This window comes from Accipiter gentilis, chromosome 4 (genome assembly GCF_929443795.1).
Source record: "Accipiter gentilis chromosome 4, bAccGen1.1, whole genome shotgun sequence".
Classification (NCBI taxonomy): Eukaryota; Metazoa; Chordata; class Aves; order Accipitriformes; family Accipitridae; genus Astur; species Astur gentilis.
Window position 1 is genome coordinate 3,839,693 of NC_064883.1, and position 16,794 is coordinate 3,856,486.

Sequence of the window (16,794 nt, forward strand, 5' to 3'; positions counted from 1 at the left end):
TTTGACTTCTCAATAAATAACTCTGTATGTGTTTGAGTCACAAAAGAAAATAATATAATTTATATTTTTTTATCTTGTTTCATGTTTCATTTTCCAGACCCTAGTGAATTTGTTATCTGCCAGAGACAGCAACGTGCTTTTGGGTGCCCTCCTTGCTCTGACTAGCCTAGCAGAAAGGTAGGTTCAGCTTAATGTGCTGTAGTTCACAATAAACATTTTAATGTTATCTCAAGACAATATTAAAACTGCTGTTTATGAGGAAGACTTCTTTTTTTTCAAAAATGAGGCCTTTTTCTGTGGAGGTCAGTGACGTGTGCTTAATGTTATATTGAAGCAGTAGAAACTAAGTAGAAACTTTAGTCCTTGCAACAGATGTTGCTCATGTGGAGAACTTTGCAAGACTGGAGTCAGAGGTTTCTCTTTGCAATCCCTATGCAGGATTCTGGAATGCTTACTGACTTCCTGCATATAAAAAGCTTTCATGCTGAGCTTAATATAACAGTGCCTCACAATAACCAGCAGAATATTGTTCAGTGTAGTAAATAATGCATGCATATGCTCAAATCCATGTATATGTATCCTCTCTTCACTAATGACTGTTTTAAATAAAGATAAGACTTTCTTTCCTGGTGTGGAGGGAAAAAAAGAAAAGGAAGATACATAATCTTTCATCCTTAGTAGTTTTATAGAAGAAAAGCTGCTGCTTCTACAGTATTGTTCTGCTGACTTCCAGACTTGTATAACAATTTTATATTTCAAATGAAAAATTATAAGGAAAATTACAAAACTGAAGACAATAGATAAAATTCCTTGAGATCAGTAGAAATTTATCTAGGAAGATTTATCTGGATTTTCTCTTTTCCCAAACTTCTTTCATTCTATTTCAGGTTTGTTGTTGTTTTTTTTAAATATCAATATTAATTTAAATGATGTTATACATACATTTTCAACTTCCATTTAACATTCTTACACATTTAATTTTGTGTACGTTTGGACTGGGCAAGAAAGTGGTTGGAGTATATCACAGATGTTCATGGAAATTGTAGTTGATTCTAAAAATGTAACTAATTTGCTTAATTTCTAGTACGAACCAGATTAAATACATTTGTGTTATTGCTTTTGTGCATTCACATTTAGGTTTTTTGTACTGGGAAAATTGGAAATTATTGCCCTGTCACTCTTGACCCAGCATATTTTTGTGGCTTTAAATATTTGTGTACACAATACGATATTATTACTTAAGACTTGAGAAGAAAATAATTGGTCAAATGTATAAGGAGTGAGGCTAAAGAGCAATATGTTTTTTTCATATAATTTAATTTGATATAAATGCCAGGAATAATCACTTTGTAGTCCAGAATGTAGGGAGAAGATAAGTGAACTCACCATTGTTGAGACCTTGCTGGTGATATTACATGAATACGATTTGCTTTCTAAAAGGTGAGACTTTGCTTGTAGATTAATCGTGTTAAAATGTATTTTGACTTTTTCACTTAGAGACATGTTTATTTAGAGGAATTAGATAATGTGCCACTTTAATATACTCAAGGTGAAGTTCTGACACCTATGTGTTTTCAGTCAGATATTGAAATAGCAAAATCTTTTCTAGTAGTTTTGTTATAAGCTGTCTCCTCTCTCTCCACTGATGGCCTATGGTGCAGTGCAGATAAATTGCAATGTTACCATAAAGTGATAGCAATCACTTTTCTTGGTGCATCTTCTCTTTGCTCCTGGCAGACCTGAGTGGTTAGCCAGAAAGCACGCTGAACTCTGACAGTTCCTGGGATGCCCAGTATAAACTAGTAAAAATTGCAAGACATATAGCTGTTCTAGTTTATGTCAGAGGCTGGGTCAGACCCCACATCCCTTCAGTCAGAAAATCATAAAGGTTCTTTCAGTTCTTTAAATGTCCTTTAATCTCAGCTAAGACAGCTAGCTGAACATAGTATATCTGCATTTCAGTAAGAAACCAAAAGACACTCAAATGTGATATGTCACTTACCCTATCACATTTAAATTCTGAAGAGATTTTTAAAATTTCATGCTTAATTATTTCACACATGTTAATTATTTTACATACGACTAAAGTTAAAGAAATTGAATATACCAAAAGATTTTATTTAATTTCTGGGTTTTAAATTATTTAGATTATATGTAAACCAAAAGTTCATTATAAAAACTGGAATTAGAATGTAGACAGGGTGCTGATGAAGTTCAGTGTTAGTTAAGAATAATTTTAAATTCGGATATGAATCTGAATTTATCTCTTTCATCAAACACACATGCAGCTTTTTTGCTTCAAGTGGAAATGGAAATCCCTAACCATATTTTCTATGGAAAGTCCACCTTAATTGGAGTGAAGTTAATGGAAAATTTTGTATAAAACTTTTAAATGATATATCCAATCCCTTTTCTAAACATAATATTCAAACCATACTGGAGAAGAATCATGATTATTTGTAGAGTTATTCTAATTCCACAGATGGACTTTACAAGTTCATGAGTCAGTGCCACTTGTAGTACTAATGCCACTAACAAGAGGGTGGTACCACGGATGACTGAAGACCACCTGGCCACCTCTGCTCTGGCTGTGTATGCTTGGCTGCCTATGCTGACAGTCAAACTCATTGTAAATATAGTTTCATCCCTTGTGAAAATTTGGACCACCTTCTTTTTTTTTAAACGGTGACTTTAACCAGTTTACAGTGACTTTAAGCAGTTTTCTTTAACTTCTTTTTTTTATAGGAGGTCTCTGTTCTTAAACATTTGCAGTGGTTTGTTCTTAAACATTTGCAGTGGGTTTTTTTTTCCCTTTGCTAACTGACAATACAAAGTAATGATGGAGTTATTGTTAAAATTTCTTGCTAATTTTTTTTAGGCTCACAGCAGAGTTGCTACGTCTCCTCTGTGCAGAGTCACAAGTCAAAGAGCAAGTAAAAATGTATGAAGGAGTTCCAGTCTTGCTCAGTTTACTCCATTGTGATCATATCAAACTTCTATGGAGTATAGTTTGGATTCTGGTACAGGTTTGTGAAGATCCTGAGACTAGTGTGGAAATACGGATTTGGGGTGGAATCAAACAGCTCCTTCATATACTGCAGGGGTAGGTTTTCAGTCCTCAACATTGTGGCAATTACATGAGACTGTTTCATAAGATATATTTGACCAAGTCCTCTCTTATCAAATAGCATCTTTGTTTTGTTCAGCTGTATGTGATGTCTGCAGAAATTAAAAGGCTATTTAGAACATAGTGAATAAGCAATATTTTTTTTCAGCTATGAATATTTCATTGTTATCTTAAAGTGTTTTTCATATTTTCAATGTATAAACTAAATAATGAATAGATTATAAATATGTCATTGCTGTCTACTTAGATTGCCTATTAATCAGACATCTATTTAGTCAGCTAGAATTGTGAATATAATTGATGAACGTGGTAAAGGAATTTTCTGTTTAAAGGCTTTTTTACTTTTTCAAAGTATATTGGCTTATTTATTGAAAAACATAAAAATTTTCAGAACTTCAGAAATAGTTAACAAAGATATGTTAAGCCATTTTTTTTACACTGTGATATTTTTTTTTTTTTTTTCAGGGAAAGAAATCTTGTTTGTGATCGCTCTTCAGTTGGAAGTTTATCTAGTGCGAACGCAGCAGGGAGAATCCAACATCTTCATTTGTCAGATGATTTGAGTCCTGTTGAGATACAAGAAAATACTTTCTCACTTCAAGCGGGTAGGTTTGTAAGGCCTAATCCTCTGTTATGTGTTTACTTACACTTGCACCAAGAGGTTCAAAAGATTTCAAAATTGAAATTGTAAACTTCTATACCTGCTTTAGGAAGTTAGGAGTACCAAGTCAGCTGTGTTTATTTCTAAATATGCAATACCAGCACATATTTTCAAAAAGCACACTTTTTTTTTTTTTTTTTTTGAAGAAGCAAAGGGTAAAGTGTTAAGTACATGGGAATCATATATATTTCATCCACCTGTAAAAACATCTCATATATTTATATGTATTTTTAAAATTTTGGTTTTAGCCTAAGATTATTTTTATTTGATGATATTTTTCTCTTTATTCAAATTTACTATGGTAGATCAATCATGAATTGATTATGATGGAACTCTTTCAAAGTGATATTTTAAAGACTACCAGTCAGGGGAGACTTCCTTAGTAGTTATGGAGAGAATCCCTTTTAGAGGAGATTTCTCAATAACACATCAACTATCCATCCTGAAATGCCTTCTGGAGGATCCTGTATTTTTCCAGTGACTATAGAAGGACAATGCAAAATATCCTTACTAGGATTACATGAGCCTTTGCAGTATCTTCCTGTAACATAATACCTAAGTGTTTTTGAATGCTTTATCATGAATGTTACCTCTGAAGAGCTGGTAATGTGAAATAAGTTGCAGTACCAAAAGTATTGCCAGCGTGGAGCATACTTCTGTGTTACTTCTGCCTTCCTTAAGGACTTTTAAGAAAGTAAGCACTGAACTTACAGAGGTCTTTTTTAGTTCTGAGTACTTGTTTATATTTTTAGCCCTGTGTATTGGGTGTAGGTGGCAAGGTTTTGTTAGCAGTGGGCCTGCAGGCGTGGCCTCTGTGGAAAGAGGTAAGGGATTGCCCAGTGCTGGACACAGCTGGTTCCAGCTGGCTCCACAGCAGACCCACTGCTGGCCAAAGCTAAATCCATCAGCGGAGCCGGTGGTGCATCTGTGAAAACAGTTAAGAAAGGACAAAAACGCTGGGTGAGCAGAAGAGGAGAGGAAAAAAAAAAAAAAAAAGTGGTGACAAACAGCAGTGCAAACACCAAAGTCAGAGAAGAAGGAGGGCAAGGAGGTGCTTTAGGCACCAGAGCAGAGATTCCCCTGCAGCCCATGGGCGAGACCTTGGTGGAGTAGGTATTCACGCTGCAGCATGTGGAGAGGAGCCATGCTGGAGCAGGGGAAAAGAGTGAGGAGAAAGGAGCAGCAGAGTGGAACTGTTATACACTGACTGTAATCCTCATCGACCAGATCCAGGGAAAAATAGACGGGGTGGGGAGAAGGTGTTGTTTTAGTTTTTTGTCTTTGGTATTTTGCTATCAAAATCTGTTTTAACTGACAATCAATTCAATTAATTTTCCCCAAGTCAAGTCTGTTTTGCCTACCATGGAAATTGCTTAGCAATTTCCCTGTCTTTATCTTGACATATGAGCTTTTCCATACTATTTTCTCCCTCTGTCCTGTTAAGGAGGGGGAGTGAATGAGCAGCTGGATGGGCATTTGACCCTTAGCTAAGGTTAACCCACCACGCTATCTGACTGACTTTATGAATCTGGCCCTAAATAGCACATCTGAATTTTTATTCTAGCTTGTTGTGCTGCAGTTACTGAACTGGTGCTCAATGAGACTAACGCTTACCAGGTTGTACAGGTAGGAAGACTTTATTCAGTAAAGTAAGGAATTATAGTTTATAATTTGATTTAATTGTTCTTATTTGTTACCATCATGAAATGCATTTGAAAGGGATTGGAAACTGTGCCTTTCTATAACTTTAGTATCTCTGTTTCTTTATACATTTACACACAGAGACATAGATGCAAAGATATCAATGTATGTATCTAGTTGTCTGGGAGAATAAACAGCTTTATTCAGGCAAGGTTCATTTTGGTTGGCTTCTCTTGCCATGCTTTTGCCATATTCAAAATAGGATAGTAAATAAGAGTAATCACGGAAATGACTGAGAAATACAAACTCTGAATTTCATGAATTTTATTAAAACAAACTCTGTGCAGCTTAATATTGGCATGTTGTTGTTTCACAAACATTTTCTCTTTTGCTCAGCGTTTGGTATTTCTGAGGTAACTCCCTGGCACTCCATCTTCAGGGTAGTGTTTCTAAACTGCGTTTTAATATGTAATATTTAAATCAGCTAGAATCTATGGTTCTGAAAACCATTCTTAAAATCCCTGGTACATAGTCAAAGACACAATTATTTAGGACATTAATACCAGCTAAAAGGTGTATCAGCTTTTATGCTCTAAATGTTATGTCAGTGATCAAAGCCTTCAAGTTAGCTTAAAACCCAACTGAGGTATTCCTAGAGGAAATGAGAGAACAAAGAGCTTTAAATAGAACCAGGAAAGAAGTTTGTGTGTATTTCAAAACTATTGGTTATGAGGAAAGGAATGGAACTAGGTCTAGAAAAAATATTTTCTATGTATCCTAAGCATTAAAATCATCAATAAACCATACTGATTTAGACAACTTTTTATCTGAACAATGTAACTGCATACATTTTAGGCTGAATCTGGTTTCATCAAAACAAAACATTGCTTATTGAAATTGTATGTATTTTGAAAACTGTAACTCCTGGAGAACTTGGGAAATAAAAGGCTGATTTTAACAGAGTTTTTCTACATTGCTCTAGCAGTGCACGGTAACCATGCTGTCAGTAAAGTGCTTAAAAATTGATGGGATGATATGTAGGCTGGGAAAAGGTGTTTCAGGCTTAACTTCCTCCCCCACTCATCCTGTTAAAAGACAATGACCTCTCCCTTTGTCAAAATACCAGCCAGTGTCCCCCTTTCAGATCAGGACATAGCTTCAAGCAAGTTCAGTTCAACTGAAGTTCCACCCTACAACAGCCTCTTTCATTTTAAATCCTACTTCTTTCTCTCTACTAATATAACGTTGAGAGTTGCATAGTGAACAAGATGAAGGAACTCACTTAGGTTAAAAACAGATAGAGGAAGAAAATTTGCAGCTCTTTCAGTTATGTGCTGAAAAAGTCAATCTAAGTGACCTCTAAAGGTTTATCTAATTCAGTGGCAAAGGACTCTTGTTTCAGGCAGTTGAGAACCATTTGCTTCTGCTGTAGCTGCCCTCTAGCTCTGTCCATCCTGTGTCCTTATCTCAATTTACAGCCTCGGTAGCGGTCTGCAACAATTGTGGTAGCAGGCCAGAATGTGTTTCTGACTCAATGGTTCTACTGCACAGCCTAAAGCATTAGCTCAACTCTACCTTCATGAACGGTTTAAGAAAACATGTTAGGAACTGCAGCAGAGCCTCTGCAGAGCTGACACATATTGCCTTCAGCTCTGCGAGAGAGGAGAGTAGTCTCCAACAGGGAGCTTGTCAAGTAACTGGGAGCAGGACTGTAACTAAATCTACCAGTGCCCATCTATCAAACCAACATGATGGATATATTAATGGAGGACACATGGTTATATAAAAATGGAAGCTGAAATACAGTGTGGTTTTTCACAAAATTCTACTGAAGGCACAGTCGTACTCCTCAGGCTATCACTTCTGGTGTTTCTCCAGTTTGTATTTATTGTGACTGGATTTTTGGTTCCTGACAATTCAAAATATGCACATGGTGACAGGATATCTGTTGCTGCAATTTCCTTCACCTCTAGAGATAGAAGCATTGCTTCATTATCTGTTCACAAGCTCTCTTTGTGGTATCAGTTTAAATGTAATGATGATTTAATTCTTATATACATTTAAGTCATTTGAGCTTATAATTTATGTATGCAGTAGGATGTTGAGAGCTTGTCAGTTGGTATTAGCTTCTGATATATCTAAAGGAACATTTTTTTTTAATTTGTGGTTTCTATGCAAAAAGGTGCTATTAATACTGACCTTTCTCTGTTTCCAGGCAAATGGAATATATACAATAGCAAAGCTGATTTTACCAAACAAAGAAAGGAATGCTGAAAAAACTAGTTTATTACAGGTAACTCCCTTTATTATTATTGCACATTGAAAGCCCCAAACAGTCCCTGAGAATTTTTTATGATTTTAAAGTTTATTTTAAATGTGCAGTAAAAAAATCTTACTTAAAGGGGAAGAAAAAATCCCACAAAAACAAAAGTAGGAATAACAAATGGCCCAGGAACTAAAAGTTTAATAGTGACTCAATTTCTGGTGTTCTGTTCTGATCTACTTTGTTTCTGGCACCTCATATAGTGTAAAGGAAAGTGAATATTTTTCTTGTGATAATCTTTATTCCACTTTTTCAGGCTGCCCAGCATCAGATCATCTTTTTAGTGTCTTGGTCTTCATTGACACTCACTGTAGATTTGACACTGTACTAGTACCTGTTTCTTTCTGGAGCATCTTACTGTGGCTATTAAATGAAATACAGGAACACATCACATCAGGTAGAGCAAATCTAGATGTAGGATAAATATAGAGCTAATATGTGTAGAATGGCTCTAGGTTTTGCATGTCAATACCCCCCTAAATAGACTGGTTTGAGTCAATTTAGGCTAAAAGTTATCTGTAGTAATTAATTATCTGGTAGCTCTTCTCCAGCCTCTATGAAATGGTGTCGATGTCTCTCTAAGCAATAGGAAAGTAGCAGCCTGGGGTTCAGGGACGAACAGAACTGCTGCTGCTCCAGTTGCCCTTCTGTGGGCAAGTTTGAGGTGATCCTTAGCACAGTTGTATGCAGTCAGGATCCTGCCTCTCACCTGGTCTCTGTTCTGGCATAGCCCACCACTAACGTGGCTACATAGCTACTCAACTATCTAATCAGGTAAGACATGCCTGAATAGCGAGGGAAGGCGTTTACACACACACACAAAATTCATTGTAGTGTCATCTTTCTCATCGCAGTTCTAGAGTAGGGTTGGAGTGCAGATTCAATGCAGTAGGTCCCTTTCTTCTGCAATGAGGTTTTGTAGTGCACTTCAGTTATATCAGGTTACGAATGAGATAAAAATCTTCCTAGAGAGTATATGGAACTAACATGGAGTCTAATGCTCAGTACAGTTGCTTCATACAACTGTAAGGACCTTAATTTATGCCCACTGAGATTTTTAGATTCCAGCCAAATGTGTTGGAAATAACTCAGAAGAGATACTAAGCAACTGTAGTTGGGTTAAACATGAAGCCATGTGAATTAATAATGGACTTAATGATCACATATGAAAACTGTTTCAGGCAAACAGCAAGAAGTATTTTTTATGAAACCTTGTTCAGATTCTCACATCGCTATCTGTATTTACTTTATCATTGTTACTGCTATGCAATACAGTTGCAGCTATTGGAATACTCTTTTTGAATTTCATAGGCATTTTTCTTAGAATTCTTGCAATGCAATTCTGGTTTCTTTACTGCTCCATTGTCTGTGTTTTCAACAATTAAATTTTCAGCTTCTTTCTACCATACTACCTTAGTAATCTTACTGCATTGCTTCAAGGGTGGCAGTGATATCAGCCATTTATTCTGCATATGCACCATATATAAAAATCGTGCCTTAATTGAAGCATATCACAAATGTTTAATATTAATCTTACAATACTGCTGTGAGACAAATATTATTGCCATTTAAAATACATATTTATCATACTATTAATCTGTTACCATATCCCTTCACTGATGGGCTTTCTGCAGTAAGATCTATATAAAGTCTCTAAAATGAAAAACTTTCAAGGTAGCAACTATGGCCCAGCCGTTCTGGGTTATGTACAGCTAAGTTGTGATTCTCAGTGGAATGGTAGACATCATAATATACCATCCTTCTCCTGGGCTGGGGAGTTTACTTTGGACTAAAAAGAAACATCTGTAAAAGAGACAGCTTTTTAGCAGCATTAACATACATTCCTTTTCTGTAAAATTGCAAGTATCCTCCTTCCTTCAAAAGTAGCATTTGGCCTTTATTTTCTTATTTAATGCATTTTCTATATATTGAAAGATTTGGTTTTAACATGGAGATTAATTCTGCAGTTATCACTAAGACACAGTTACCATTGTCTAAATAGGGATTATCACACTGGACTGTAGTAGTGTTTTAGTCACTGATGCAATAAAGTAATTCTAAATTATGTTAAAAGCATTTACTATTTGCATTGTTTCAGATATCAATATCTTATTTCCCTTTGGCTTACTTTATACAGTCATCTTTGTTTGGTCAACCTTATATGTGCCATTTTATTGACTCTTGATAAATGGAATTAAAGATGAGTTGCATAAAAACATACATATTAACTACCTGCCAGTGGCTGTTTTAAAAATAAACTTTCTTCAGTAGAGATCATATTGAAACTAAGGTACATAAAGATAGAAACTCAGGTACATAAAGGTCTCTGTAAATATGATGAACTTGGTCAACATTTTTTTTAATACTGTTCTCTCTTTCTCACTTTTCTTTCTTGTCCCCTGTTAGAACTTATGGTGTTCCACACAGCATTTTTCAGAAAAAATGGATAATGCTGTTTCTACTGCATCATTACAAAACCACTGATTACATTTACCTTTTTCAGCATTGGAGAAGAAAGCAGGTCTCAAGCCTTGGGCTATCTGCAAATAATAAGAGATGATTAAGACTTAGATGTTCCTCAGGGTGTGCTATAGCTATAGTCACCCACATTTTTTTTTTTTCTTTTTTTTTTTTTTTCCTCCCTAAATGGGCCTGTCTACTTTTAAAATACAAGAGGAACTTAATCTATTTTTACTCTCTTCATTATCAGGTTAATAACATAATCCTTCTACTCATTTAAGCACGAAGTTTACCAACATGTAAAGTCAAAGGGAATCCTTGAAGTCTATCAGTGATTTTTCCATTTGTGTATAAATTTGTCATTAATTTAAGTATTTTTCCTGCCGTAGTGCTATGCTTTCAGAGCCCTGAGATTTCTCTTCAGTATGGAAAGAAATCGACATATCTTTAAAAGGTATGTTAACAAAATGTTTTGTGAAACTCCTTTAGGATAGCTTTCAAAATTCATCACTCCAGTTGGAAAGGCATGTTTTTTAAGTGTCATTTATTTTCAACAATAAGAAATCGTAACGGGCAACTTCGGTCCTGTGCACAGCTACAGATAGCCATTCCTGCATTGCACCAGTGCCAGCCTACAAGATTTAGATGTTCAGTATGGGGACTTCTATTGTATGTATGCCAGAGAAACTAGCTCTGTAGGTGCTCCTTCCTCCCTCGTGAATCAACGTTTTAAATATGTTGAGGACAGATTTAGTACTGTTGGAGATAAACTATACTTTTATCCTGAAGATTAGCAGTTGCAAGTTACAGCCTTGGGAGCAGTAAATTTTTTCTCTGAGCCCTCCAGTCTTTCACATGGGAATGACTTTGCATCAGCCTGGTTTACTTAGGAATGTTGCTGAAATGTTTGGATCAATAAGGAGAAAATGTCTTTACTCAATTACCCATTTTCACTAGCAAGATGACAGTTTCACCAGATTGGCTACAAAGGCTGTGTAAAACCTAACAGTTTGATTGGTGGGATTAGGATAGTAATCGTACTGCCTAGAAGGTCTGCCTCTCAATAGTGTTTCAGTATGATTTTATTCTGTCGTAAATTACTGGAATTCTAAATATAACTTTTGCCTTATTTTTACTTTTAAAAAGTGGATTTTGTACTGAAAGGGCCCCAGTTAGTAATGAATGTTCATGGTTTGTGTCGAGTTTTGAAAGTGGTAAATCTGTACTGATTTGCTGTCTTTCGTATTTTTCCAAATGCCTTAATTTTCTGTAGTTCTAATTCTGCCAGAACTTTAAAAAGAAACAAACGTTCAGTTAAGCATGTCATTAATCAAATATTGCCTACTATCTGTTAGCTTTTTCTTTTCTTAGTCCTTTCATCTTTTAGACTAGACTTCTTGGACAAAAATTCTAAGATGGGTGTAATGATTCTTTACATGAAGACAAATGTTAATCCTATCACTTAATGCGTTACAAGAAGGAACTCAGATAGAGTGACAACAAGCATAATATAAAGTACTATAAGAAAAAACCCCAGTGATATTACTGGAAACTCAGGAGGTGCATTGACTTTAAAGGGGCTTATACTTGTTTGGAGAACTGGCATTTACATTAATACCCAACCAATGCATGCTGAAGTCTGACTTTTGAAAGGTCCTTTAACTCCTATATATGTAATGTTAGAGGGTTAATATCTGAATAGATTAGTAAAAAGTAAGTGTATAATTTACAAGATTCTAAAGTAAGTTGTAATAAGAAACAGTGAAAAGTCTCTGCTGTATATTAATAGCTACTGTACACTGTTTCTAAAATATATCAAAATTTAAACCTTTGTAGACTTTTCCCTACTGACTTGTTTGAAATCTTCATTGATATTGGACATTATGTGCGTGATATCAGTGCTTATGAACAGTTGGTATCAAAGCTAAATTTATTAAAGGTAAGTAAAAACCTTTATAGCTTGAAGAAGCTGTATTCTTTGCACATTCTTAGCAAAAGAAAGGCATGAAATATTTTATGTTTATTTATCTGTCATTTAATGTATAACCAGGAGGATGAATTGAAGCAAATTGCTGAAAATATTGAGAGCATGAATCAGAATAAGGCACCTACAAAACTTATAGGCAATTATGCAATTTTAGAGCACCTTGGCAGTGGAGCTTTTGGAAGCGTATATAAGGTAAACTTCCCTTTTAGTATTAATGTACAGGTTTGAGGGGAGGCTTCATGAAGAGGCTCTAATACCTCTTCTAGGCACTACCATCCTTTGAATTTCAGTAGGGGAATGCAGGTACAAAAAGGCCTTTATGGATCTGAGCTTGTTAGTATTTACTGTGATTTTGTTCGTCCTCTCTTGTATTTATAAGATTGACCAGTGTATCTCTTAGGTTTCCTACTTTTACTTTAAACACAAAGAGCATTTCTGTCTGTTGCAAAGGCTAACGTATCTGTGTAAACCCACAGAAATTCAAGCATGCTTTATTTGAAAAGCAACACTGGGTGCAGATAATGTTACTTCAAACACTGTGATAAGTTCAGCAGTGTACTGCTAACCTGTATTGTGGGACTCCAGTTCTTTTGGCTAATCACAACATACACAGAAAAAGCTATGATTATAACTGTTGTGAGACAGGTTTGGACTCTGATAACTAATTTGGTAGCCATAATAATATCCATTCTATCCCCATCCTGTATTAATTTTACAAGGGTTTTATCTTTTTCATAGGTCAGAAAACATAATGGACAACATCTCTTGGCAATGAAAGAAGTCAATTTACACAATCCAGCATTTGGAAAGGACAAAAAAGACAGAGACAGCAGTGTAAAGAGCATTGTCTCAGAATTAACGATCATCAAAGAGCAGGTATGTCTCATGGACTCCAGTTTCATGTGTGGGCATTCTGCTGCTAGCATTATTAACTGTGAATTCTCATATAGAAAGCTGCCTGGCAGAAAGGGACCTGGGGGTGTTGGTCGACACATGCCTGAATATGACCCAGCAGTGTGCCCAGGTGGCCAAGAAGGCCAACGGCGTCCTGGCTTGTATCAGTGGCCAGCAGGACTAGGGAAGCAATTGTCCCTCTGTACTTGGCACTGGTGAGGTTGCACCTCGAATACTGTGTTCACTTTTGGGCCCCTCGCTGCAAGAAAGACGTTGAGGTGCTGGAGTGTGTCCAAAGAACGGCAAAGAAGCTGGTGAGCAGCCTGGAGTGCAGGTCTTATGAAGAGCAGCTGAGGGAACTGGGGTTGTTTAGCCTGGAGAAGAGGAGGCTCAGGGGAGACCTTATCGCTCTCTACAGCTACCTGAAAGGAGGTTGTAGCGAGGTGGGTGTCAGTCTCTTCTCCCAAGTAACGAGCAATAGGACAAGAGGAAATGGCCTCAAGTTGCGGCAGGGGAGGTTTAGATTGGATATTAGGAAAAATTTCTTTACTGAGAGGGTTGTCAGGCATTGGAACAGGCTGCCCAGGGAAGTGGTTGAGTCATCATCCCTGGAGGTATTTAAAATACATGTAGATGTGGCACTTAGGGACATGGTTTAGTGATGGCCTTGGCAGTGCTAGGTTAATGGTTGGACTCGATGATCTTAAAGGTCTTTTCCAACATAAATGATTCTATGATTCTGTATATGAGAGCTTCCAGCTGCTGTTAACTATTTTTGTCCGATCAGTACAATATTGGCCCCTTTTATCTGAATGCTGCCAATATTGAAAACCTTCTTACTGAAGTGTTAGCAGCAGTGCAAATGCTTGTTACTAAAGATTCTTACTTTCTGTGTTGGCAGTATTTGAACTTTTTTCAGGGATTCTGTAAATTAAGATTGTGAGAGAAAACTAATGAGTCTTTGTTCCATTTAATGAATTCTTGGGTTTAAAGTAGAGTGAGAAGGTAGTAATTTTTGTAATTGAAAATTAAAAAACCAGACTGATCATTAGTGTTCTTAGGCTAAGAAAGCCAATACTTTGAGCCAGGTGTAATTGCCTGTCTTCAAACTTCATTTACTCCCTTTCAATTAAGGGGAGAGTGGATAGGAGTCATGCTGTTTTTTTCTCCTGGTTGCTCTAGTAGTGTGCAACACTTCTCTGTGTTTGGGGTAGCAGTGAATGTCTACTGCAGTTTGTAAGTAGGTTTGTGGAATCCTTCCTTCCAATGTGTAACTAAACCTAAATCCTGTGCTATCAGTTAACTATTCTAAACATCTACATTTCTTTCCTCATTGTAGCTTTATCATCCAAATGTTGTACGGTATTATAGAACCTTCTTGGAAAGTAAGTATAAATGCAGAGAATTAACACATTGTACATAATGAAGAAAAAGAAATATATACTAAAACTGCTTGGAAGGAGTGTGTCAAATTTGAGCAATAAATGGTAATATTTTCTTCAAGAACTGCTACAGTTCAGACAGGCTTATATTCCTTTAAAATTGAAAAAATGGTGAGAAATTATATTTGTTTATCTATCAGTAAAACTAGATGCAATGTAAACATGTAGAAAGCATCATTCTCATCCTACAGAGTTAAAGATCCAAAATTTACAACTGGAATACTAAGTAGGGAGAAAAGCTATAGCGACTAGTAGAATGAATGATATAGATTGCTCAGCTGTATCGTCTTAATTTTCTTTTTTATAAAGAGTTAGCTACATACACCTGTCTGCTGAGTGATTATCAGGCAGTGAATTCCTTACAGTTTCTGTGATATAAATTGAGGAAAAAATGGAATAACAAGGAATAGAACTATGATTAAAATGTATTTGTCTGTACAAATAAATTTTTAAAAAGTAAACAAATAACAGCTTTTAAAATGTATTTTAACCTCAAATACTCTATTTTCAAATGCCTTCTGTATAAATGTAATGTTCTATTAATTCATTTTCTTTCATGTAGATGACAGATTATACATAGTCATGGAACTCATAGAGGGAGTGCCATTGGAAGAACACTTTCACTCTTTGAAAGAAAAGCAACAACAGTTTACAGAAGAAAGAATATGGCATATATTTATCCAAGTAAGGGTGTCTCTTTTTTTTGTTACTAGGACTTTCCTGCATGTAATTAGTAGCACCATTTATGTTTGTTAGGCTAATAAATGACAAAGTAATGCTTATTATATCAGGCACTAATATCAGATATGAATTTAATTTTATGTGCCTTTATTTAGGTTGTAGTTAAGAATCTTTGTAAGGCTCTTTCTGTTTGTTTTTAAGCTTTGTCTAGCTCTTCGTTATTTGCATAAAGAGAAAAGGATTGTTCATCGAGATCTCACTCCAAACAACGTCATGCTGGGGGATAAAGACAAAGTTACAATTAGTAAGTTGAACTACTTTACTTGAAGAGAATTTCCCATGATTACGTGAGTAGAATTTCTTTACTGAATTGGAGGAGCTGATGTGCCCTTAAAAAAATTAAACCATAGTTACACTTCAGGGCTTGTTTTTGTTTAATCAGCAGGAATATTGAGATAACCAGATTAGGTAACAAGTGCTAATGAACATACAAACTATAACAGTCATCTGTTCTATTCCAATTCTACCATGCAATTGTATAGTATCCATCAGTTGTTCCCAGTGATCAGCTGCAGTGAGGTGCTGTTTGTCTGAACCTGTAGTACTGAATATTCTTGATGTATACTTCTATAATCTCCACAGTGTGGAGGAAGGAGCCTAGGCAGGTTTCAGAATAGGCTTTGAAAGCAGTATATGTGTGAACAGTACAAAGTATGACAAAGTTTTACTCTTTGAGTGAATTAATACAACCAGATACACACAGCAAGCCTTACGGGCAGTTCAGATACTGTAGTTTTTAAAGTTCTCAAAGAACCACTGCATGCTTTCTTACTGCTCATGACACAGAACTAAATAAACAATTTGAATACTGCAGAAATGTTGTGAGAAGTCTTTATGCAAAAATCAATATCTTCTTTAAAAATGACAGAGAAGTGTAGACATATGCGCACACCCAACGACAAAAGACTCAGGTATAATAGGCAAATATATTTAGCAACTGTTGTTTTATAGTAAATGTTTGTACCTGATGATGTACATACTTAAATTCATTCATTATTAAGTTGTATGGGCTAAAAAACTATGATTCTTAGTAATGATACAATTTTGAGAGAAGGTGATTTAATGGAGCATTTGTCCCTGAGTGATGAAAAATATTCAGACTATTATTGTAAAGTAAAGTATCATATAGTTGTATTTTATATCGACATACTGCCACTGAGGGGCACTCTTGTATTGATTTAACACCTTTGCCTTATCTCTGGTCCAATCTAGATATAAAGAAGTATAAATATACTTTCAAATGTAAGCTCAAAATTGCCCTTGAAAAGCATTTATATTTCTGTCAAAGATTTACAGGAGTGGAGGAAAATTGGAAGAACTGAAACTTATTTTGACCATTTCTACGGTGATTGGTTTGAAACTATTGCAGTATTTAGACAAACACTTCATTTAGTACTTTCATTAGTACCACTGTACATTGAATTTTCAGAGGGAGCTGAAGACCTTTTGCCTATTACTTCTGAATTTCACTAAGCCTTGTTGTGTTACAACCTTAATGAAATTAAGAATAATTTACTT

General features: G+C 35.7%; 1 protein-coding gene across 1 annotated transcript in view; it reads left to right on the top strand.

The window, feature by feature from the left end:
* Positions 1 to 16,794, top strand: part of NEK10 (NIMA related kinase 10) — a 116,827-nt gene that overhangs the window by 15,254 nt on the left and 84,779 nt on the right. The window contains exons 10-22 of the mRNA XM_049798682.1: positions 98 to 177; positions 1,354 to 1,440; positions 2,879 to 3,103; positions 3,593 to 3,732; positions 5,353 to 5,414; positions 7,645 to 7,722; positions 10,602 to 10,666; positions 12,049 to 12,151; positions 12,263 to 12,391; positions 12,938 to 13,075; positions 14,433 to 14,478; positions 15,098 to 15,219; positions 15,418 to 15,520. Of these exons, the coding sequence (XP_049654639.1) occupies positions 98 to 177; positions 1,354 to 1,440; positions 2,879 to 3,103; positions 3,593 to 3,732; positions 5,353 to 5,414; positions 7,645 to 7,722; positions 10,602 to 10,666; positions 12,049 to 12,151; positions 12,263 to 12,391; positions 12,938 to 13,075; positions 14,433 to 14,478; positions 15,098 to 15,219; positions 15,418 to 15,520 (1,378 nt within the window). The remainder of the gene's footprint in view (positions 1 to 97; positions 178 to 1,353; positions 1,441 to 2,878; positions 3,104 to 3,592; positions 3,733 to 5,352; positions 5,415 to 7,644; positions 7,723 to 10,601; positions 10,667 to 12,048; positions 12,152 to 12,262; positions 12,392 to 12,937; positions 13,076 to 14,432; positions 14,479 to 15,097; positions 15,220 to 15,417; positions 15,521 to 16,794) is intronic.